The 26,973-nt window shown below is 37.1% G+C and overlaps 1 protein-coding gene across 2 annotated transcripts in view; it reads right to left on the bottom strand.

Moving 5' to 3' along the window:
• Positions 1 to 26,973, bottom strand: part of LOC139137833 (6-phosphogluconate dehydrogenase, decarboxylating-like) — a 258,052-nt gene that overhangs the window by 171,458 nt on the left and 59,621 nt on the right. Inside the window, exons 6-7 of one of the 2 annotated variants that reach the window (XM_070706117.1) lie at positions 8,150 to 8,268; positions 1,111 to 1,177 (exon numbers count right to left, since the gene is read on the bottom strand). In XM_070706117.1, coding sequence (XP_070562218.1) covers positions 1,111 to 1,177; positions 8,150 to 8,268 — 186 coding nt within the window. Of the gene's footprint in view, positions 1 to 1,083; positions 1,178 to 8,149; positions 8,269 to 26,973 lie in introns of both variants that reach the window. The other variant, XM_070706116.1, reaches the window with a different exon arrangement.

The following is a 26,973-nucleotide window of genomic DNA, read 5'->3' as shown; positions in this document are numbered from 1 at the left end:
ACGGACGGACACACGCACAGACGCACGCACGGACATCAAATTGTAAGCAGATTGGCGTAGCAATCTTTCGTCTCGGCCAGCTGATGCTTCAACACCATATCAGTTCGAGGCTAGCGCCTGCCTGTTCCTAAGATCACATTTCGTTTCGAGATACAGTTAGACTTTTTGAAACTACCGTAGGAGCAAATTAATAAAACTCAAAACGTGTAATTGATCGTTTACTCATTGTCTGACCTTTGCGGCCATGCCATGGCGAGCTAGCTGCTGCTGGGGAGTGCAGCGAAGTATCATGATTATCTATACATGAAATACGAAGATTTATTGCTATCGTATTGTTTAGCAAAAGAGGGTATGGCAAATACGCTAACTTTCAAAACTTGTCGATCTCCATTAATTTATGCTGTACAGATTCGACTGCCAGTATCGAAGCAGCATGGCCATGAGTTGACATCACAAAGTATGAGCTGTCTGTAAGCAGTGCTCGCGTGAATAAAAAAAAAAATTGGCATAAAATTTGCATAGCATTGCATTAATTAGCATAAATTAAGTACAACATTCAATTTCGCAGCGACATCCGTTTACACAACCCCCACATCTTTTCCGTCACCTTTGGTTCTGAAAAGGGGGTTTTAGAATCGGAGGAATACGGTAATATATTTAAAGCTAGCTCGTACAAAGAAACAACCACAGTTACCTGTCCCGTTTTTCTTGAGGGTCAGTGGGATAAGTGACTTTGATTGTTCAACACAGTGATATCCATTCACAAGTTTCTTTGTGACCTTGTCTTCGCCCAAGTTTGCCCGAATGTGTTAACACCATAAAATCATGATGAATTTTCAACACCGATTGCAGAGCTATTGGTACATACTTATGACACTACATTGGAGATGGCACCATGATACAGAGTACTGCAGGAAGTCAAAGACTGCCACAAAAGTGCCACTAGCATCAACCATTGGTGCAGGGTGGATCTAACAGCTTTGGCAAACTATATTCACTGTACAATGAAGTCACCATGTGTGCTTGCAGAGCAGAGACCAAAGATTGTTTGACAAGTCTGTGTAATTGGTACTTTATATATACCTTTATAAAGAAACACTGAATTCTTACCCAGTCACAACATGGCTCACCATCGGCTTTGGCACAAATACCTTGGAATATGTTCTTAATGTGAGGCCTGCAAAATACAAAGGAAACTCATATTGCTCATTTTATTCAGTTGCAATTTGTTCCTGGACTGTCAATCAAAGTTACAGTTTTATCAAACCTTGATTACCGTAAAATTCCCAATTGAAGCCGCGGCTTGTATTAGAAACATTTTGAGGGAATGGGATCACACACTGAAGTCCCGGTGCGGCTTCAATTACGTACATTTCCTGTGTTTCGATATTTTTCTCAATGCTCACCAAGCATTGCAGGGGCAATCGCTATTGTTATGCAAATTAGTACCAATGATATTCTGCGTGAATAAATTACCCGCATAAAAAGCCCCTGCCCTAGTGTAACTCCAATATAGAAACGTTAGGAGAGTGTATTTGGTCGTTAAACTTGGTAAAATTCCTTTTAGATAATAAGGAAACTATTAAAAGATGTAGAAACAATGGAAAACTGGAGTTCCCTTGACAGCATCGTAAGGAAAATGACACGTTTTTCCAGTACTTTCTTGATTCTCTGACCCTGGCTCACCCCCGTCCCCTAAATAGAATAGTCTCACTAAGGTCGGCCATGTTGACCAGCAAGCATGCATGATGTCTTTGTTTCAAGTGGTTTCAAGGGGTTTTTGGACGCTGAAATTTCACAAAAATGTCACTTCTGTATTCAGAGATTGTACAATCAATTTCTTTGGAAGTGTAAGTCGATTTTGAAAGCGATAGAAGATCAAATGGCGTTGAAAAAAATCGTGCATAAAATTAGCATAAATTAAGCGTCAATGGCAGATGGGTCCCCTTGATTTACAGCCATCTTGTGTTGCCAAACCGGTAGCTCGTACTCGGATAGTGCAATAAAGGCAAGTGAATGGCCTTTGGTAACTTTATTGGCATGTTTTTGTGAACTGTTTTGCGGTCAAATTCTATTTTCTCATGATCAAAAACGGAACGTGTACAAGCTTATACGCACCCACCATGGTCATTCAGCAGCCACAGTACAGTATAGGCAGTTCATTCTGTCAACATGATGCAGGTGGTGTTGTTGTACGTCAGGCATCGGTAAGGGTACGTGGGTATTGAATGAAAACTACGTATTTGAAACATGGTATCTCAATCTCTCAACTATTTTAACTTGTACACAAACACCGTTGCTTCAAAATTGTTGCATCAGGTATTGACTATGGCGGTGTTTACCACACATACAAAAACTTCGGCCGTGTTCATACATACACGCAAACGTGCCGATGCATGGGGCATTGTTTGTACTTTTGTTACTATCAATGACAAAATGCACAATGGTAGTAGTGTTAAAAAGGAACTTTTTATTGTTTAATTTTTCTGTAAGAAAGACACCTGTCAATCATAAGCACAAGTCAATGACGCGACGTAAGCCAGCTGGTGTGAATTTCAGCATGCATTGTTTCATGATGGGCTCAGAGAGAAGGGGTGCGGCTTCTATTATGGTACAATTCAAAAACCCAAAATGGGCAAACAATGAGCCAAGACAATGTTTCAAAGTCAGGGTGCGGCTTCAATTAAAGGTGCGGCCTCAATTGGGAATTTTACGGTAGTATCAGAAAGTCTGTCCAAAAGTGACTGTGCTAACTACATATTCTCCAAATAATAGATAAGAAATTAACTCAATGGTCTAGACATTATTGGTCTGTAACCTTTTCATGTGTAATTTATTCAGTTTCAATCTTGTAAATTATATCTTTCTCTCTTTGCATACTTTCAGCTTCAATGGATAGAACGGTCTTGCTTTTGTATTTCATAAATTCAGACAAAGTGGCACAAAATTGCAAAATCATATACCTCGAGCAACCACCCCCGTGTAATAATTTGCATTATTACACATGCACCACACTTTACTTGCATTAAAGCGTGCATACTACCAGTATTTGCACTACAGTGCAATGCCAAAAAAATACCGTCAAGGACACTATGTGCTCACATGCAGTCTGAATTGGTCCATTCAAGAAATATTTAAACCAGAAAAACAAGAATGACAAAAGCAAATAAGTTCTTAGGTACTGGAGGTCATCTTTAAGAACATATCAACTTCTTTAGCAATGGGACAAGCAGTTCCTAAATACATAAGCAAATGTAAACGAAAAAATAAGTCAGAGAAGGCTTGACAAAAAGAAAAGGTAGGAGAGTGGGGAAAAAAATGCACAAAGGATCTGATAAAAGAGTAATGCTACCTCATCAATCTTCTAGAACCTACCCCCTCCTGAATACCAAATGTTCCACTGCTTGGTATTGACCATGTTTACTTAAAGCCCGGCTCGAAAAGGACCGGTATCAGGATTAGTGCCAAGTTTGGGAGGGCGTTTTGGGGCATGGCTCTGCATGAGTCTGTTGGCAACGGTTGCGATCGTTCGCGTTATCTGCGTAATCTGTTTGCTCTCAAATCACACTCAGGCCTGGGTACGTACAGCCTTCGTTTCCCAGTTCGTTTCAGTTATGACATGGCAATACTCGAAAGAAAAAAGAAAGAAAGAAAAACTAGGAAGGAAAAGGAACACGTCAGGAAAATGGTAGGAAATAGGTAAACGGCGACGTCATGACCGATCGCAAAAAAAAGAGGAAGTTCGCGGAAGGGTCGAGACTTCCTTGAATCTCGTGTATCACGATATCTGTAATAGCGATCGCGGTTAGTTGCTCGGTTGCTTGGCGGCGGAGTGATATTGAAAAATTATCACGAGTTATGTTTATTTTCGGAGCAATTGCAAGTTTTGCTCGAAACGTTTGTTAACCTTCGACTGGAATCAATGACAGTCTGGGTTCCTCTCGTCTTTCTTTCTTCCTCCATGGTTATTGAAGGAATTAAAGTCCAGCTTTTGCCGAAATATTATTACGATGTAGCGCGGAATCAATGAGCTGTCCCCAGACACGCGTATCCTAAAGCGTTTACAAGATTGGGTGATGGCGCTTACTTGCTCGTCTTGAACTGAAAGATTGAATGTTTCAACTCTTCAAATATCTTACAATTTTTGTTAAATTCTGATCACAGAAGTCCTAATGTAACTGGGATAATCGGGATGTCAAAACCTTACTAGTACCAGCCCTCTGAACACAACATGTCATTTCCACGTGTAAAAACACCTGTACATACGGCCGTTTTCGGGGCCAGCATATATATCCAAAACAACTGCTCAGTACCGTCACGTTCGGCCGTAGATTTGGAAGGGGAGAGTTGTTAAAAACATGGATCTCTTCGACTGACGATAATTAAATTGATCATGGAGGCTACCGCCATGTTTTGATGGTTATTTTCGATGCCATTCTCAGTGCAAACTACGGACTCTGCTTACGCGCTTTTCGCTAGAAAACATCGTACTACGGGTAAGCTTACTGACTAGTCCTCTTGCTAACTCACGTCTGAAAATGGTTCACTTTCGTGATTTCATTGCACCATAAACGCTAGCAAAAGAGTTGATGGCAACACAAAGTTTTCATCCTTCGAGCTTTGCTCGCTGATATAACTCTAAGTTTACATATAGTTTATTTACATCGTAATTGTTCTCGTATGCACAGCAAATGTTTGACCAGTTTACGCCTCTGCGCGTCACCGAATGATTGACAATTGTTTGAATCATGGAACGACTGTCTCTTGAGGGCCATTCCCTTTGTTCAGAAAGCGATTTTCCCCCTAATCGTCGTAGTTTTAAAAAAACTTTGTGAAACTTTGCAGATACCTGTATGGCCTAGGTGTTTATGAAACACTCTATGTTCATGGTATGCCAATAATATATGTTTGAGCATCGTTTAGGCCAATTTTCACGGAGCGGTCTACCTAGCTATTGCCAGTTGTCACTCAAGCGCCATTATGAATTTTCAATAAGTTAGGGGCCTTTTATATCCCGCACACCGGATTAAAGAGATACAATGGCCAGATGGCAGGAAATGTATTTACAACCTTAGCGATATTTTTATTAATGCTATGAGTGCTATCATTCAAATGTAAACAACACTTAAGTAGTTTACAGATAGTGAAATGCCTTCCACTGTGGGGGAAATATGTGTTGTCACAGAAAAAAAATATTGTGAGATATTTTGTCCCGCTGACCAAAGGAAAGTCAAACTATAAATACTAACCTTATTCTATGCATGGGAAAAATAAAGGACTCAACAAATCATTCATCTTAACAACTTTTTATAAACACTCGGTAAACACATCAACTGATATTGAATATTAGTGCCTTTTACAGTTATGCTCAACGGAAAGTAGACGATGAGATTAAATGATACCTTACTCAATTACTAATTTACATCAGACACTTTATTTCTAAAACTACACTAGTACCTCACAATATTGCTTGCGAGCGGCAAGTTCTCAAAGACAAGAATAACAAATACCAGACCTAAATGATTCCTTAACATAACAGTCGCTTGCCTGCTTCTCTGCCGACATGAGCGCCTTATCTCTTTCCACTGGTTTATTGCCGTAATCTTATACCACGATACTAATTACACAGCGACAAAAAGACAACTGTAAGTTGGCTGAAGCATGAAGTAACATATATGCCTCTCAAAGAGATATATAAAAGGCAAATAATGAAACATCCTCATCATTCATGAATCAAACGTTTTGTCTGAAAAGCTCTTGCAAAGATATCTTGAGACAGACAATAATTATATGGTTTCTCTGGTTTGGCGAGTAAATCTTGTAGAGGATTATACAAATCTGTAATTGACCCTCATCAATTTTGAGCCATTGAATAACAGATAGACAAAGTCTCATTTGATTGGATATAATAAACACAAAACGTTAAACATCCCAATCAAATGTACTTGGAAGAGTATGCATGAGAATAGTTGCACCACTGTTTGACTGCTAGAAGAGATACACAGAACAATGGACACATAGACAGTGTTTCACATTAATCATCAGTAGCTTAGGTAATTGTAAAGTTGGCGATATGGTACATAGCTAGAGACCCCCATGCGTGATAACATTGCCAAATTAAGTCAGTTTTATCCAAATGTTTTTGTCCACACTTATCTTCACTCTAGCACAAATTACAGAGTGGCAGTTGATTGTAACATTTTCACCATTATGGTTTGGCAAAATACCCATTGTTATCAATCGTAAGTGTGGACCTGTTTTACAAAGAATTAGGGGGGTTAGGTCGAGGCATTTTCATACAAAGAATTAGGGGTAATCTGTTTTAAGGCATTTTAGTGTCAAAGAAAATGAAAATTGGCAAAAGCAGAAGTCATTGATTTTAAAGATTGAAAAATCCAATCTACTTGACACTTACTGAGCAGTGTCTCAACAATGTCGGCCGGTCTACCCCGGCGATGACGTTCATTTCAGCAAGAACTACAGTTGTCTTTTTGTCGCTGTGTAATTAGTATCGTGGTATAAGATTACGGCAATAAACCAGTGGAAAGAGATAAGGCACTCATGTCGGCAGAGAAGCAGGCAAGCGACTGTTATGTTAAGGAATCATTTAGGTCTGGTATTTGTTATTCTTGTCTTTGAGAACTTGCCGCTCGCAAGCAATATTGTGAGGTACTAGTGTAGTTTTAGAAATAAAGTGTCTGATGTAAATTAGTAATTGAGTAAGGTATCATTTAATCTCATCGTCTACTTTCCGTTGAGCATAACTGTAATGAAAATTCTACGGGACTTTTGTTCTTTCCAGTGTGAAAGTGCACTGATAAAGTTGAACTTTTCCATCTCGGGGCCGTCAACGATAAAAGCTGCTTGAGTGTCCAGCCGTTCAGCACCAAGTTGATTTCTGTCATAATGTATGTTTTTTTGCACACTAAATCCCCTTTCACAGTCAGCAGAATGAACTGGCAAAAACAGTGCAATGGCAGCTATTTAGTTTAGCAAACATATCCCTATGATGTTTGTAAATAATCATCATATTTTGACGCAAAATTTCGGTTGCCGGCACGAGCTAAAACTTTTGCCGATCAACCGAAGCATGATGGACGTAAAAAAAAAGTCCATGTTCTCATGTGTGAATTCACCTAGAATAATATACTTATCACATGCACAAGCCAAGAATTCATAACTTTTTGCAAAATAAGAGAACTTTTCCCCAACTATTCCATGTTTCTACCTCTGAACTACTTTTGGAATGATACCATCAATCGGCAGTGGGCAAGTTGTCAATCATTTCCAGACGTAGGTATTAGGTCGGCTGGGCAAGGAATGGAGCAAATGCCTAATGACATCACACAACATATACCTCACGCAAAGTTTACACACAATTTCAAACATAGCAAAGACCTAAAAAATTATCTCAGACAAAGTTGCGTTATTTTTTGAAAACAAAAATCGACTGAATCTCAACGGCACCAACACTAAAACGTCATGCCTGCACATACTTTTTTTGCAATGCAGAACCCACGGTACAATGCTACCAGCTTCAAGTTCGTTGTTTTGAAAATTATTCCTTAGGGATGTACAAGCTTTACATTCTTGTGTTTTTGTAGTTCGGATTATTATTGTTGTAGTCTTTGAAAATATTGATATTGCAAATGACGCCTCCAGCTTCTGCGAATGTGCAACGCAAAACATGTCCAGTACGTCTGTACCACATTCGCTTGTGGTACAATACACAATGGCCGCTGTGTAGTATACATAATGCATACTGCACAGCGGCAATCATGTATGGAATCACAAGTGACTGTGCTTTAAGTACGCCCTCTCACGGGCATTGCTTCCAGATTGCCTCGGTTTCAACTTGCGTCAATCAACGTCCATGGTGAAAAGAACCTGCTGTAAATACGCATGGTACGGCCGGCCAGCCATATGGCTAGCTCCAGGAAAGTTCATAATTTCACATGTGCCCCACTATTGGCGCACACGGCCCAGAAATCTGCAAATAGCCTAAACACTTAATACCTATATGTTTGTCCGCATTTAAATCAGTGTTCATGTACTGTGCATCTGATTACTTTGCACAATTATTTTTGGTACAAAGACAAACAATTGCTGATCAGGCATGCATTTCATCTGTTACAGTGTAGTCACTTACCATGCCTCAGGAGCACCACCAGGCATAAGTGACGGGCCATACCGAGCTCCATCCTCTCCGCCACTGACTCCACTGCCTACATACAATATGCCTTTGTCTTTCAATGTCAAGCAACGTCTCTGTGGCAAAAAAAAATTGGTTTTGTCATTTGAGACTTATTATAAGATAGCTTGAAACTTTTGGACATATTATGTCAACAATTTGTTTGGAATGAAAATATTTGATGTGTCATGTCATTATTCTGTAAAGCAGAATCATGTTTCTGCAATTAAAGCACACAATTACTGGGAAATGAGGAACATGCATACCAAGTTTCAGAGCAATTGGACGTACAGCATTTTTAGAGAAAATTTTTGACCACAAATTGGGAAAATTTCCCCTTCATCTCGTGTCTGAAGCAGCACAAATGACACTCATGATAGTCATGCTGATATGACACAGAAACAGGCAATATTGGGTAACAAGTCATTGACAATGACATAGTCCCCACTTGTTATGGGAGTATTAGTCTTGATGGGGCAGGGAAATGAGGTCATTAAGAAGTATCACTGGAGTGTATATGTTCAGATCTATGGACACATAGGTCTATGTCATTGTTCCCAATTTGAAACAAGAGGCATGTCTAAGTTATGGTTCTAAATCGGGAAAAAAGATCAGACCTCTAGCTGTATTGGCCAGCCAAGAAATACATATGTGCATAATAAATGAGGTACAAGATGTGACATCTTAAGGTCTATTATCCTATCAAAATTGAAGCGTAAAGAACTTGTGGTTACTGAGTTATGCATATATATGCATATTCAAGGTCAAAGGTCATCAAGGTCACGTGACATTTTGAAAAAAAAACATTGTATTGCTAATTAATCCACATATTCAGACATCTAGCTCTATTGGCTTGCCCAGAATTAGATATGGGCATAATTAACGAGGTAAAGCATGTGTTGTCATAAGGTCTCCCATCCTACAAAATATAAAGGACTTAGCACTTGTGGTTACTTATTTATTGACATAATCGTGTATTTTAGGTAAAAGGTTATCGAGGTCACATGACATTTTGTCAAAAAATTTCTATCCTATAGTCTATCCCTATATACCAAAAATCAAACATTTACCTCTATTGGCTTGCTCAAAATTAGATATGCACATAATTAATGAGGTACAATATGTGGCGTCATAAGGTGTCCCATCATACCAAATATGAAGGGTGTAGCACTTGTGGTTACTGAGTTTTGGACAAATATGTATATTTGAGATGAAAGGTCACTGAGGTCACGTGACATTTTGTCAAAAAAATTGTATTGCCAAGTTATGCCTACATACCAACCAGATATGAACTGTAAATGCTCACGTGTTTCATTGTACATGTATATTGCAGTTATGTGTAAATTTGAACCTTTGCCACATGTTTGTAACTTCATTGAAAGTATTATGATCAACATAATGAACAATATTCACCACAGATTAAACTCTATCGGTCATTAAGTATTCAAATACGCAATTAGCTGAAATAGAAATAATTAATTTCTTTGACTGCTGTCACTGTATCACCACTTTATATAGCAAGTGTAATTGCCTTTGGTCAAGTCCTTCAAACTATATATTCCAAACTTTGAAAGCTCATTAGATATACAAACTATTAATTAGCTGACATGAAAACTTAAGTGCGAAATGACTTTCAATATTGGTATAACCTGGTATAATCATCAATATACATAGCATGTTATGCCAACTTTGATCAAATAAATCCAAGTATGTATCCCTAATTAGGAAAGTTCATTAAATATACACATTAGGAATTGGCTGAAGCTAAAATGCTTTATAATGTTAGCCTACAAAATAGTATCTTTAATGTACATAGCAATTTTCATCAATTTTGGTCATGTAAATTCAAATATATATCCCTAAATTCAAAAATTCATTAACCCTTTTCCTGCCAAGTCCATATTTCACCACCAGGCCAAGATGGTTAAAATTAATGAAACACAACGTATTCCATATGATGTATTTTAACATAATACTGTACATTTGAAGGCTGTTGAAAACATAATACTGTAAAGTTGATTTTTTTTGGACAAAAGATGCTATAACATACCAAGCCAAGTGGGTGAAAATACGTCATGTTTTGGCTCAATACCGCTTTTTACTGACTTGGCCGATGGGGAAGTGATACAGTTATTACTGTCTGGCAGGAAAAGGGTTAAATATGCAAATAAGGAATTGGCTAAAGTTCAAATGCTCAGTGACTTTCAATAATGTTCTATCATAGTATCTTTAATGTACATAGCAAGTTTCATCAACTTTGGTCAGGTCAATTCAGATAAATATCCCTGATTATGAAAGTTCATTAAATATGCAGATAAGGAATTGGCTAAAGTTCAAATGCTCAGTGACTTTCAATAATGTTCTATCATAGTATCTTTAATGTACATAGCAAGTTTCATCAACTTTGGTCAGGTCAATTCAGATAAATACCCCTAATTAGGAAAGTTCATAAAATATGCAAATTAGGAATTGGCTGATGTAAAAATGCTGAATGACATTTACTAATGTTTTATCATAGTATTTTTAATGTACATAGCAAGTTTCATCAATTTCGGTCACGTAACTTCAAATTTAAATCATTAATTTCAAAAATTCATTAAATATGCAAATTAGGATTTGGATGAAGTAAAAATGCTTAATGACTTTCAGCAAGGTTAAATCATAGTATCTTCAATATGCATACCAAGTTTCATCAATTTTGATCGAGTAAATTCAGATATATACACCTATTAAATTAGGAAATTTCATTAAACATGCAAATTAGTAGTTATCTTTCACGTCATCCCTTAATATCTTTCAAAGCTGATATATCTTGGTGTGATCAACATTTGTCGCGAATCTCATCAAATTGTGTGCAGTCGTTGTCAATATGTATAAGTTTTTTCTAAAATCATTAATTATGCAAATGAGCAAAAAGTAAGCAAGCCACACCCACCAAAAACTAATCAGTTCTTGCCATTTGCAAACTGAATCTATGTACCAGATTTGATTCTGATCTGATGAGCCATTTTTGAGATATTGAGAACACAGACAGACAGACACACAGACACACAGACAGACAGACATCGCTGCGACATATGCCCGCGTGTGTCAACACGTGAGCAAAAAATCAGACCTCTAGCTCTATTGGCTCGCTCAAAATTAGATATGCACATAATTAATGAGGAACAATATGTGGCATCATAAGGTGTCCCATCATACCAAATATGAAGGGTGTAGCACTTGTGGTTACTGAGTTATGGACACATTAGGGGAAGGCTCCATTAACTTTGATGGTACCTGAAACCCGAGTTGCTGCCTGCCAACTCGGGTGACAAACAGAAGACTTTTAATCCCCAAGGTGTTAATTTTCCATTGTTGCGATTATCTTATCGAGCTGGTGCTATGATAGGAACGTCAGGGCTGTAACGACTCACTCAATACCACGGGCACACACATATGCTTGCACATGGAACTATGTTGACAGGAAAAAGTGAACTGCCCTTTTTTCAATGCAAGTAATCTAGTTCTTTAATTTAGGCCCTAAACTAAGTTTTAGAAATATGGTGAAACAAAATATCGTTCTTCGTTCATTTTCATTCAAGTTTCCTATTTTCGGACGCTTCACTTCAGTAACGCGCATTGATCATATATGCAAATGTGATCAGAACAGCATGGAACATTCTTTCCATGTGGCGAGATTTTTCTTGCACTTGCAAACAACGTAACGAGTGAGTAAGGACTCCAAGAGCTGCGCGTATCCTATGACATTACATCTCGTATAGAGCGAATTTAAGTCAATGAATTGCTAGCCGGATCCGTCTGTAAACAGTATGGCCACTCGTACATATTATAAGAAAGGAGAAACAGTAGAGGCAGTTAACGAGGCCGGTCAGCGGACGGCACAATTTTCAGTGATTTAATTCACGCATAGACCCTCGAGAAAAACGTTTTGTTCGAGAGTCTATGATTCACGGTATTAATTTCACAATAAAACAAATTCGCGAGCTTACCATTGATTTTTGGTGATGTTGAATATAATTGAAAAAGAGAGCTAAATTCCAGTGTTCATGTTTGATAAAATTCCAAATTGACGACACCCAACGTCAACCTGTACGACACCGTATGTGTACAACACACCTGCAGTCGATTCGTCGATTGTGACACAGTAAGCTTACACATAATGCAATATCGGTCGACCCACAGACCCTCCATCCATGCATTTCTGCAGTTGTCTTTCCTATTCTGCTCAGTTAACATACATGATTTCACAGAATATTACACAGAAAACATATTTTATCATATTTGGAGGCACTGAATACTAGCATTGCAAGAGAAAGCGACGACAAATTTTCCGGTTTGATTCCAGCCGTTGCTTGTGCTACGTCAACACACTCGCAGCGATCAACCCCAGAAATTATCGCACACTAATCACCATATACGATTGGAAAAGGATCACGAAAAACAAACACCGGTTTCAAGATATGAAGATTTCTGTCTTCGTGTCGTAGATAGACGCAGAGAACACTTAATAGAGCCAAAAACAGCGAAAATTCGAGAAAAGCGTACACACAATGGGGGACTGTGGCATGCAGGACAAACCCAAGCTACGCATTATCACGTGACTGCCCCTCGTATCGCGGTTTGGCTGTGCGGTCCAGGTGATTGACACCTTTTACAATAGGCGTTTCCAGACCGGTGGATAGAGGGACTGTGGTCGACCAGAAATTTGACACTGTGATCGACGTAGCGTTTCAAAAGTACGAAAAATGAGACCAAGTAATTGTTTGTTTATTTAGATTTGATCTAAAACCTCCCAAAACCAACAGACAAAGTCCTTAGTATACTCTTACGCAGAAAATCAACGTTTTCAAGCGTAGACTCCCGCGTAGACTTTCCCTTCCGCTTAAACCACGGCCCCTCCACAAAACGCGATGTAGATCTATGATCGACTATGGGTGGATTGACATGGCGTTTCAAAAGTATGAAAAATGAGACTCAGTAACTTTTGGTTGCTTTACATTTGATCAAAAACCTACCCATCAGACAAGGCCCAACTCTTACGCAGAAAACAAAAGCTCTGGAGCGTCTACTTTCTCTTCCGCGTTTGAGACTTTCTTCTCTTTCTCGTTTGAGAGAAACAAACGTCGGCTTTATTCGGAAATGGTCGGCTATTCGTGGGCGTAACGTCAGTCCAATGGTAAGCTGCACCCGATGTGAACGTCGGAATAATTCGGGCTGTAGTCGGGAAAGCAAGGATGACCTCGAGAGCGATTCCCAGTACAGTACACGTTCGCAGATCGCGGTACTACAGGCTAATACGAGATAGCAACAAGTTCACCGCGTAAATTGCTAGATTACATATAGCCACATAGGCACTTCTGAAATGTTATCTCCGTCTTGCAAGACAACAAATATCAAAATATTATTATCAAAACCAGAATTTCGGGGCTAGAGAGCGAAACATTGCTGAAAAGTAGCCGGCCAAAATACGGAAGTAGCCAGTCAATTTGGCCGGCATCCGGCTAAAAATGAACATGCGGATTCAAACAGAGAGGCTTGTTGCGATAGACAAGTAGCCTTTGGCTTTTGACCAGAAAAATAAGTGAGTGTTCATTGATAATTCAAAGACTGGATCCGTTGACACCAAAGTTTGCTCCTGACTTTCATAGCATTGCATGCACCTTTCCGCAATGTGAGTCTGAACTGAAATTGAAAGAGTACGTTTTAGTAAAAGTCCTGTTTTGTTGTGCTGAAGTCCTGTTTTGTTGTGCTGATTTTCGCTACCGTACTTTCTTTCATAGGGGTATAAACATTCATACAAAAATAGCTTTTCGTATGCAAAATCAGCGTACGTTAATTAACTGCTAGTATTGTTTAAACAGCATTTTATTTGAAAGGGATTCTATAGTACACTCGTTTTTGTAAACTCTTCATGCAATTTTATGAACTAAATGATGACCTCAAAGTAACAGCAAGTGCTGGACGGCACTTTTAACGCTGGTTGGAAATCCTGAGTGCCGGACAGGGGGGCCATCATCAAGTCAGGCGCCGACTGGCATTGGCCATGCTAAAAGTAGTTCCGGCAGTGCTAATGTTTTGTTTACACTAAAAGATAATCTGTTCGCATATGTTGACATAGAGATTAATCCTCTGATAACCAACTCGGGTTACTCGGGTACATCCAAGTTAATGGAGCGTTCCCCTCATGAAATATGTATATTTGAGGTCAAAGGTCAACGAGGTCACGTGACATTTTGTCAAAAAAATTGTATTGCTAAGTTATCCCTACATACCAAAAATCAGACCTCTGGCTCTATTGGCTCGCTGAAAATTAGATATGCACATAATTAATAAAGAACAATATGTGGCGTCATAAGGTGTCCTATCATACCAAATATGAAGGGTTTGCATTAGTGATTACTGAGTTATAGACAAATATGTATATTTGAGGTGAAAGGTCACCAAGGTCACATGACATTTTCTCAAAAAAATTGTATTGCCAAGTTATCCATATATACCAAAAATCAGACCTCTAGCTCTATTGGCTTGCTCAGAATTAGATATGCACATAATTAATGAGGTACAATATGTGGTGTCATAGGGTGTCCCATCATACCATATATGAAAGGTTTAGCACTTGTGGTTACTGAGTTATTGACAAATATGTATATTTGAGGTCAAAGGTCACCAAGGTCACGTGACATTTTGTCAAAGTGTCTGAGATATCTGCGTGAATGGATGGACTCACATGGATGGACTCACGGACTGACATGACCCAATCTATGAGCCCCCTGGACTTTATCTGTGGGGACTAAAAACTGTGTCACTGCATCCTTTTTGCAATATGAATACGATGAGAAACTAAATTTTTATTTTTCTTGGCCTTATACACGGGAGTCTATGGACTGCCTAATACATGGAAGTCTATGGACTGCCTTATACATGGGAGTCTATGGACTTCCTTATACATGGGAGTCTATGGACTGCCTTATACATGGGAGTCTATGGACTGCCTTATACATGGGAGTCTATGGAGGTGAAAACTAAACGTCAGATAATTCTCTAATGCATAATAGCCTCGATGTTGTGATATTCACATGTTATCATCATTGGAAATTGAAAGAAGAACTTTGATCGAAAATCTCGACCTCAAGACAGCAAAATTTTGGATGAGCTGCTGCTACATGTATCTGATGATAAAATTTAGTGTATATTTAGTAAGATTCGAAGGTTTTATGAAATTTTGCTGAGCGGTTTCGATGGAAATTGATCGAAAAGTACGTTGAGCGCGATCGGGAAGTAGCGCGAGTGTCACTATCGACATTTCCGCTGCAAAAATTTTAGCCCACAGGCCTTTGTTTGCCGTGTTGGCTGTCGACATAGCTGCAATAATTGTGGTGTACTGGTCTTTGTTTGCTGTGTTGCTGGCTATTCAGACACTAGCCGGGGCTGAATAGCCAACACGATAAACAAAGGCCAGTGGGCTACAATTATTGCAACTACAAACATTGTGACTTGTGTGAGGCCAGTGTGTACACTGTTGCGTACTGCATAGACAGTTTGGATGAGTGTATATTCGCGTAAAAAACAAAGTATTTACTCATAGTTTTGGAAAGTTTGAAATCACTGTGATTCAGGATTTACTGTAGAAGATGCTTTGGGACTGGTAAATTTTCGTAAACTGAACAAAATATAAGTTTTTTAATGTTAAAAAATGCAAACAAAAATTTAGTGGTAGAGTGCATACATCGCACACCATGAGTGGTTTTTATGGGTTAGTCTGGCACCAATGATTGTAGTTACCCATTTAGCTGACATATTGCTAATTAAGGAAACTTGCAATGAGTAAATCTTTTTGAAAAGTAATAATTTGCATAAATTAGCATACCTGAAAGGATGATCAGGGAAACTACATAGGATATGGTAAGACATCATTTTAAATGATTCCATTGAATTCAGCATGTTTGAAAACCTACAAATTGAAAATGCTATGTCTCTATGTGGAAGAATAATCGAGATATTTAATTTTTGCATATTTAATTAGGTGGACTTAGTTTTTCTGTGAACGTACGGTTTGTATGGTCGGTGAAATTACATAATATTCAAATTTTGACCGTATATAATTTGTAGTTGAATAAGTTTTTTCAGAGTGAATGGCCAGAATTGGTTTCAAAAGGAATATTGCAACAGGTTTTAAGCTTTCATCAAAGTTATTAATATATTATTTCTGATATATTGACATCAAAACTTCATTAAAAATTAAAAACGCTAAAAACTTTTAATGAACAGCACAAAAAAATATGAAAATTTATGACATTAAACTACTCATCCAATCTTGATCATTCAAGGCTTGTTTTGTTCCTCTCACTGAGATCTTTAGACTGAAGTACGGTACATTCTAATTCTCTATTCCTAATATTAAACAAGCGACCTAGCGGCCGATATAGCTCCGCTGTGTTTATGTAGAGAATAACTATTTTTGACACATGTTGATGAAGGTGAAAATCTTTGATAGTTCAATGCAGTGGCCAGAAAAAAGTGGCTAAAATAAGCTGCAAAAATACACAATTGAAGATTTCATCATACTTTGAATATATCACATCGGATCATCCCCAAGAACATGTCAACCAAAGCTATCTGATTAGTAGTTTTTTGAGAATAAAATTTTCTGACCGAAAATGGCAACAATTGCCCCCAAAAACAAAAATTGCAGATTTCATCATAATTTCAAAAGATCAAATTTAGTTCATCTATAGAAACCTGTATACCAAATTGCAATGCTGTTAGACCAGTACTTTTTGAGAAACGCATATTTTGACCAAAAATGGGAAAAATTGCCCCCAAAATTCAAAATTGCAGATTTCATCATTATTTCAAAAAATATCATTTAGTTCATCTATGGAAACCTGTATACCAAATTTCAAAGCTATCAGATGAGTAGTTTTGGAAATACACATTTTTTGACCTAAAATGGCAAAAATTGCCCCCAAAATACAAAATTACAGATTTCTGCAGAAATTCAATATATATTACTTAGCTCATCTGTAGAAACCTGTATACCAAATTTCAAAGCTATCAGACCAGTACTTTTTGAGAAACACATTTTTTGACCAAAAAGGGCAAAAATGGCCCAAAAATTACAAAATTGCAGATTTCATCATAATTTCAATAAATATCATTTAGTTCATCTGTAGGAACCTGTATACCAAATTTCAAAGCTATCAGACGAGTAGTTTTGGAAATACACATTTTTTGACCTAAAATGGCAAAAATTGCCCCCAAAATACAAAATTACAGATTTCTGCAGAAATTCAATATATATTACTTAGCTCATCTGTAGAAACCTGTGTACCAAATTTCAAAGATATCAGACCAGTACTTTTTGAGAAACGCATTTTTTGACCAAAATGGAAAAAATTGCCAAAAAATTAAAAAATATCAGATTTCATCATAATTTCAATATATATCATTTAGTTCATCTGTAGGAACCTGTATACCAAATTTCAAAGCTATCAGATAAGTAGTTTTTGAAATACACATCGTTTGACCAAAAATGGGAAAAATTGCCCCAAAAATACAAAATTACAGATTTCATCAGAAATTCAATATATATTACTTAGCTAATCTATAGAAACCTGTATACCAAATTTCAAAACTATCAGACCAGTACTTTTTGAGAAATACATTTTTTGACCAAAAATGACAAAAATTGCCTTAAAAATGCAAATTTGCATATTCCTGCACAATTTGGACAAATCTGAAATAGATCATCCCTAGGGACATATGTACCAAATATCAAAGCGATCTGACTGGTATTTTTGAAGGGGAAGATTTTTTAAGATTTTTTTACCAAAAATGACAAAAATTGCCTTAAAAATACAAATATGCAAATTTCACCACGATTTGGACAAATCTGACTAAAGTCACCCTAAGTAAACTACTTATTAAATTTCAAAGCAATCGGACAAGCGGTTTCACAGAAGAAGATTTTTTTACCAAAAACACCAAAAAATGCCCCAAAAATACATATATGCAAATTTCACCACAATTTGAACAAACTGAAGTAAGGTCACCCCAGGTGAACTGCATATAAAATTTCAAAGCAATTGGACTTGTGGTTTCAGAGGAGAAGGCAATTGTTGCTGGACGACGACGGACGATGGACGACAACGGACGACGACGGAAAATCAACCTATTTGATAAGCTCCGCGTCGCTGACAGCGGAGCTAAAAATGGCCTGACATGGCTACTCTAAATATAACACAAGGACCAACATAATGTACCCAATGTATAATCAGAATATGAATATGATGATCTCTTACCCTCCTGGAGTATATTTTTTCCCCAAAGATTTCGAATAGTACACAATATTTAATGCTTCTTTGATTGAAACTTCAATACTGCAGCGTGTTCATTTTTAGCCGGATGCCAGCCAAATTGTCCGGCTACTTCTGTATTTTGGCTGGCTACTTTTCAGCACTGTTTCACTCTCTAGCCCCCAAAATTCTGGTTTTGATAACAATATTTGATTTTTTGGTGGTCTTGCAAGCCGGAAATAATATTTCAGAAGTGCCGATGTGGCTATATGTAGTCTAGCAATTTATGCGATGAACTTGTTGCTATCACTGTAGTACCGTGATCTTGCAAGCCGGAAATAATATTTTAGAAGTGCCGATGTGGCTATATGTAGTCTAGCAATTTATGCGATGAACTTGTTGCTATCACTGTAGTATCGTGATCAGCAAACGTCTTGTACTATATACTGGGAATCGCTCTCGAGGTCAACCCTGCTTTCCTGATCACAGCCCGAATCATTCAGACATTCACATAGGGTATAGCCGAACATTGGACTAACACACAATTACATTATGCCCATGAATAGCCAACCATTTCTGAATGAAGCCGCTCAAACGGTTTGGTTTCGCTCAAACGTAGAAGAGAAAGTCGACGCTTGAGATCTTTTGTTTTCTGCGTAAGAATAGGGCCTTGTTTGATGGGTTTGGTAGGTTTTTTTATCAAATCTAAAGCGACCAAAAGTTACTGAGTCTCATTTTTCATACTTTTGAAACGCCATGTCAATCCATCCATGGTCGATCATTCAACTCAAGTCGATCGACATCGCGTTTTGTGGAGAGGCCGTGGTTGTGTGCATCTGCCATCGTGGAAGAGAAAGTCGACGCTTGAAAACTTTGATTTTTTGCGTACGAGTAGGACTTTGTCTGTCGGTTTTTGGAGGTTTTAGATCAAATCTAAATAAACAAAAATAGTGACAACATCACTGTTCGCTCCCATATAGTTATCAAAACAAGTCAACAATTGTATGAAACATGGACATACATATACAGACAGACTGACATACACAGACTGGCACAGAGTGATGACATTGACCCCAAGTGTGCCTTGGCCCATGGAGAGTGATAAAGATATAACAAACAGCTAAATGTAATGATAAAATAGTTAAGTATAGGCCTATACAGGCACTGAGAGTGAATATGTTACAGCAATTTGATTAGTTTCTTTTCCTTTTCTACTTCTGTGATAATCTTTAAGACAATCAATCTGCAGGCAGTATAAGTATTGACAAATATTACAAGCACACAGTAAAGTGTTCTGATTTTTCATTAACAATATTTGACATAGACTGAAATACATAACATGCAACCAATGTTTACACTTTGCCCATACACCAGATACATGGAGAAATTTCAACATACAATCATCAACTCAGAAACTCTACAGGGAAAAGTAAACATTGTTTTCTTCCAGAACAGCTGGTGCATCCACATCTGGAACAACTTACAAACTTAACCAATTACACAAGGATGATGACACAAGAGATAAAGTTAAACTGTGGTGAACTTGACTATTCCTTTCAAATCCTTACCTAACTTGACATCTTAAACTAAAATACACTGCATGGTTAATTGCGCAAAAAAATACATCGGGGTCGACCATTTGATAAGGGGTGGTGTCTGGAAGATCGATGAGGTACATTATCTTTTTTATCCGATCCATTGTACATTCTTTTTTCCCAATCTCCCACCTTTTCTTTCTGTCAAACCTTCTCTGGCTGAATTTTTTATTGGCATTTGTTTGGAATTTTTTCAAAATCTGCCAGGATTTTTTTACCGCATTTCAACACCAAATACAGTTTACCATATCAAATGCTTACTAAATCACCACATTATATACTCTTAGTGCCAGTAGGTATAAAATTACCAAAAAAAATCTTAAAAATACAAAATGAAAGATATCCCAGTAAAACTGACAGTTTCGCAAAGTTGTCCCAAAAATTCAAATTCCAGATTTCAACTTAATTTCAATATATCTTATTAACAAAAACCCTAAGAACCGGTTTACTAAATATCAAAGCAATCAGACTGGTAAATTTTGAGAAACAAATTTTTTGACCAAAAATGAGAAAAATTGCCCCCCAAAATACAAAATTGCAGATTTCATCCTAATTTTGAATATATCTAATTTTAACATAAACCCTAGGAACCTGTACACTAGATATCAAAGCTACCAGATCAGAAGTTTTAGGAGAAAAATTTTTTGACCAAAAAGGCAAAAATTGCCCCCAAAATAAAAAAAATAGCGCCAATGGCACTTGATCACAACTGGCACATTGTGAAACTACTCTATCTCTGGGTACACCTGTACATGAAATACTGAATGAGTAGGTGCTGCGGGTTTGGAGTTTGTCAGTAAATGCACACAGAAAAGAAAGTCCCGACATAGCGAATTCCAGCCATTTTCAAACCACACTGTTTGTCAGTGGGGTAAGCAATATTCGCAAAAATCACATTTCCAGGCCAATAGACTATGTTTTACGAAATCACACGTCCTTATTACAAAATAAAACGATCTTTGTCTTTAAATCAATGCGCCAGTAAACAGGTCCAGCAGCGGGTTATGTCATCAAGTCTGTAATGTTAAGGGTCATAACAAATGTGAGAGATCTAAACCATTAAATATGTTGTTTTTTATCAATTTTATTACCAAAAGCGCATGAAAATCTCTGATACTTTGAATCAGCCATCCTGCATATTTGTAACATTCATCAAAACCTCATTTCTGTTCCACAACTCATTAAATAGTCCACAATGCAGGATTGGTGTACATTCCAAAACTACATATATGAAAGACCCCTAAAATCAATTAGTTAAAGGGGGGGGTTAGAAATTTCCCAAAACTATCTAACTGCTGCTCCGTTTGGCTCCATTTTCGGAATCGGAACCTTGGAATTAGTCTGAATATCTCTACCAAATATCAATGCAGTCTGTTCAGCGGTTTTTGACTTTTTGTCGTTTACGGAAAATGGACACTGTCCACCACCGTTTGAAGCTAACCCTATATCATAACTTCCAGATGTGATAGTGACCTATGGTCATTATGTTAAAAATACCGCCAATGGCGCTTGGACATTATGACCGCCTAGTATTACCAGCATTTATCAACAACCACACTCACTGTGAATTAGACAGACCACAAAGTCAATGAGCAACATATAGCTGAAAGACTATTTTTCACATCGCGATTTTAAGCTCATTTTTATGAGAAAAGAGACATGTATATGTATATGGAGAAAAAGCAGAAGACATATTTGTAAATTGTTTGTTAAGTGACAATCATATATGCATCTCTTGAAATTTTGTGGTTATAAGGTATAACAGTAGTGTAAGAATAGTGAGGTATAAATAAGTTAGTAAAGCTAAGTTGACAGTAATTAAGATTACAAAATTATACACTAATAGTCCGGCAGCCAAATCCACTTTTTGCCCTGAACCTTGTGTTAGGGTCTTAAGTTTTTTTTAAACCGGATTTTGCTAGTCAAGATAACCAAAGTGAAAAAAATAGTTACTGGATCTCTGTCAGTATTGAGCAATTTTAGATAATTAGCATAAACAAAATGGCCGCCAAATTATCACAAATTACCATTGGAAGCAGTAGAAGTAGGCTTTATATTGTTAAAGTCTGCTAGTAAAAGCACATTGTGCTGTTTTGTGTCTATGGTCACAACTATTGTCTTACGAATTCTGACCTACTGTCAGTGGATTACGGATTGGTATGATTGCGATTATTCTATTAGTGCTTCAATTAAACAAGCGACCTAGCGGCCTATATAGCTCCGCTGTGTTTATGTAGAGAATAACTATTTTTTACACATGTTGATTAGGAAGGTGGAAATCTTTGATAGCTTAATGCAGAGGCAAGAAAAAAGTGGCTAAAATAAGCTGCAAAAATACACAATTGAAGATTTCATCATACTTTGAATATATCACATCGGATCATCCCTAAGAACATGTCAACCAAAGCTATCTGATGAGTAGTTTTTTGAGAATAAAATTTTCTGACCAAAGATGGCAACAATTGCCCCGAAAAATGAAATTGCAGATTTCATCATAATTTCAAGAGATCAAATTTAGTTCATAACTTCACATATAGAAACCTGTATACCAAATTTCAAAGCTGTTAGACCAGTACTTTTTTTGAGAAACACATTTTTTGACCAAAAATGGGAAAAATTGCCCCAAAAATTCAAAATTGCAGATTTCATCATTATTTTTTAATAAACATCATTTAGTTCAATTATAGAGACCTGTATACCAAATTTCAAAGCTATCAAATGACTAGTTTTGGAAATACACGTTTTGACCAAAAATGGCAAAAATTGCCCCAAAATACAAAATTACAGATTTCATCAGAAATTCATTATATATTACTGAACTCATCTGTAGAAACCTGTATACCAAATTTCAAAGCTATCAGACCACTAATTTTTGAGAAATACATTTTTTGACCAAAAATGGCAAAAATTGCCCCAAAATTACAAATTTGCAGATTTCATCATAATGTCAACAAATGTCATTAAGGTGATCTGTAAAAACCTGTATACCAAATTGCAAAGCTATCAGATGAGTAGTTTTGGAAATACACATTTTTGGACCAAAAATGGCAAAAATTGCCCCAAAAATACAAAATTGCAGATTTCATCACAATTTCAATAAATATCATGTAGTTTATCTGTAGGAACCTGTATACCAAATTTCAAAGCTATCAGATAAATAGTTTTGGAAATACACATTTTTTGACCAAAAATGGCGAAAATTGCCCCAAAAATACAAAATTTCAGATTTCATCAGAAATTCAATATATATTACTCAGTTCATCTATAGAAACCTGTATACCAAATTTCAAAACTATTAGACCAGTACTTTTTGAGAAATACATTTTTTGACCAAAAATGGCAAAAATTGCCTTAAAAATGCAAATTTGCATATTTCTGCACAATTTGAACAAATCTGAAATAGATCATCCCTAGGGACATATGTACCAAATATCAAAGCTATCTGACCAGTAGTTTTGAAGAAGAAGATTTTTAAAGATTTTTTTACCAAAAATGACAAAAATTGCCTTAAAAATACAAATATGCAAATTTCACCACGATTTGAACAAATCTGACTGAAGTCACCCTAAGTAAACTGCATATCAAATTTCAAAGCAATCGGACAAGCGGTTTCAGAGAAGAAGATTTTTTTACCAAAAACACCAAAAATTGCCCCAAAAATACAAATATGCAAATATCACCACGACTTGAACAAACTTAAGTGTGGTCACCCTAAGTGAACTGCATATAAAATTTCAAAGCAATTGGACTTGCAGTTTCAGAGGAGAAGGCAATTGTTGACGGACGACGACGGAAAATCAACCTATTTGATAAGCTCCGCGTCGCTGACAGCGGAGCTAAAAAAGGTTAGTAATCATAGACGAATAAATTTAAATACTAATTTGCATAATTTAACACAAAATTATCACAAATTACCATTGGAAGCAGTAGAAGTAGGCTTTATATTGTTAAAGTCTGCTAGTAAAAGCACATTTCTATTGGTGCTTCAACTAAAAAAAGGTTAGTAATCATATATGAATAACTTTAAATACTAATTTGCATAAATTAACACATAACCATATTTTATAGGAAAGCTTGAACTGTACCAAAGTAGATTATAAACAATGCTACAATGAATGCTAAATTAATTGGTGCGGCAAAGGGGAAGGCAGCTCCACACACCATACTATTTTTGCGGATATTCTTTGTGTTCCTTTGTAACTCGTAATATGTTTAATATTTTCGTCTTCTATAATTTTAGACGCAGTGTTGGGATACTATGGCGAAACAAAAAGTCTACAACGAGGTAAAAGTAGGCTCCGTGTTTCATACAGCCCTCTCAACATTATACACGTGCCCGAACACAAAAATAACCGGTCCAATAACTGGCAAACGAAATTACCACAACAGTCTTACAAGGAATACAATCTCTTACAGAAAGAGACCAAATACAACAAGCAAAAAAGCTCCTCGGACGTTTCGAAGAAGAAGTCAAATAACAACTTACACATAAACTCAAAATATAGTTGTTACGTACAAAAAACTACTTCCCCAAACCAAACCAAAGGGCTCTTTTTCAGGGCCACCAAATTTTTCAGCCAAAAAACTTCCATTGAAATACGATGGCTAGGCCATCATATTTAAAATACACACAGAGAAAATCTGTATCAAGTTTCATCAAATTTGACGTTGTATTTGTGGATATATCACTCTAATTAGGAAAGTTCATTACATATGCAATTACAAATTAATTAAAATGACACTGATAAATGTCTTTTTCACTGTTAAAGGGGAAGTTCACCAAGGATGATTTTTACATATGTGCTAGTTTTGTGGTCACTTACCCTGGAAAAGCTATTTTCGCCATTTATAACTTGCACGATTTTTACAAAAACCGATAGAAATAGTACAGGAAGTTGCCCATGTAATTTGAATCATGGGAAAAAAGCGCCAAGCTTGGAGCTTGCATCATGTGATATGGAAGGCACCATTTTCCCATGGGTATGGCATTGTCCACTCACGCATGCTTAAACCAGGCTGTGCGTATTTACATAACTTTTGTTTATACTGAGTATCCTTGCATAAACGGTGAATCACTTATAATAAACTGTCCACTGTCAGATTTTGTGTTGCTGTTTACTACTGTATTACTGTGAGTGGACAATGTGGGGGCCATACCCATCCGAAGATGGTCCCTTCCATATCACATGATGCAAGCTCCAAGCTTGGGGCTTTTTTCCCATGATTCAAATTACATGGGCATTTTCCTGTACTATTTTTATCATTTTCGTAGAAAATCGGGCGAGTTATAAATGGTTGAAAATAGCTTTTCTGGGGTAAATGACCACAGAGCTACCACATATGTAAAAATCATCCTTGGTGAACTTCCCCTTTAAAGCAATGTGAGCTTAACATTTGTACAAAGTTTCATGAAATTTGATGCAGTATTTCTGACATATCAACCTAATTATGAAACTTCAATAATTGACATGATACTGCTACATGACGTGAAACAACTGACGAGCATGTATGAAATAGGTCAATGTCCTTGTACCAACTTTGAATGATACTGGTGGACATACCGGTATGTCTGAGTTATGGCTCAGTACATGAGAAAATCGTAACAAATTTGCCGCCACGCAGTGATATTTGATCTTACTGTTTTAAAAATCAACACGTATATGTATTACATAAGTCAATGTCCAGGTACAAACTTTGAATAAAATCAGTTGAGACTTGCTAGAGTTATGGCTCTCGACATGAAAAAACCATAACAAAATTGCTACCATGTGGCCATATCAGACCATATCGAGAAACAAATCGATGTACTTATGTATACTATAAGTAAATGTCCTTGTACCAACTTTGAATAAATTTGCTTGATACATGTCTGAGTTATTGTTCAGGACATGGAAAGTCGTAAAAAAAATGGCCACAAGGCGGCCATATTGGATCGTATCACAAAACAATTCAATGTGCATATGTATGACATAGGTCAATGTCGTTGTACCAACTTTGAATAAAATCAGTTGAGATATGCCTGAATTATGGCTTTGTACACGAAAAAATCATAACAAAATGGCCGCCTGGCGGCCATATTGGATCATATCACAAAACAAATCGACACGCATATATATGACATAGGTCAATGTCCTTGTACCAAGTTTGAATAAAATCGGTTGAGATATGCCTGAGTTATGGCACTGTACATGAAAAAATCGAAACAAAATGGCCGCCTGGCGGCCATATTGGATCGTATCACAAAACAAATCAATGTGCATATGTATGACATTGGTCATTGTCCTCGTACCAACTTTGAATAAAATCGGTTGAAACATGCCTGAGTTATGGCTCTGTACATGAAAAAATCATAATAAAATGGCCGCCTGGCGGCCATATTGGATCATATCACAAAACAAATTGACATGCATATCTATGACATTGGTCAATGTCCTTGTACCAACTTTGAATAAAATCGGTTGAAACATGTCTGAGTTATGGCTCCGTACATGAAAAAATTGTAATAAAATGGCTGCCTGGCGGCCATATTGGATCGTATCACAAAACAAATCAATGTGCATATGTATGACATTGGTCATTGTCCTTGTATCAACTTTGAATAAAATTGGTTGAAACATGCCTGAGTTATGGCTCTGTACATGAAAAAATTGTAATAAAATGGCCGCCTGGCGGCCATATTGGATCGTATCACAAAATAAATCGATGTGCATCTGTAGGTCATAGTGCTATGCCTTTGTGCCAAGTTTGAACAAAATTGGTTTGGCAGTGTCTGAGAAACTGTTGATGACGGACGGACGGACGGACGGACGGACGGACGGACACACGGACGGGACCCAATCTATAAGTCCCCGCCGGACTTCGTCCGCGGGGACTAAAAACAGGGGAAATG

The sequence above is a fragment of the Ptychodera flava genome, chromosome 7, assembly GCF_041260155.1.
Source record: "Ptychodera flava strain L36383 chromosome 7, AS_Pfla_20210202, whole genome shotgun sequence".
Taxonomy (NCBI): Eukaryota; Metazoa; Hemichordata; class Enteropneusta; family Ptychoderidae; genus Ptychodera; species Ptychodera flava.
The sequence above is the reverse complement of the archived record's forward strand: the minus strand, read 5'-3'. Positions and strand labels throughout refer to the sequence as shown.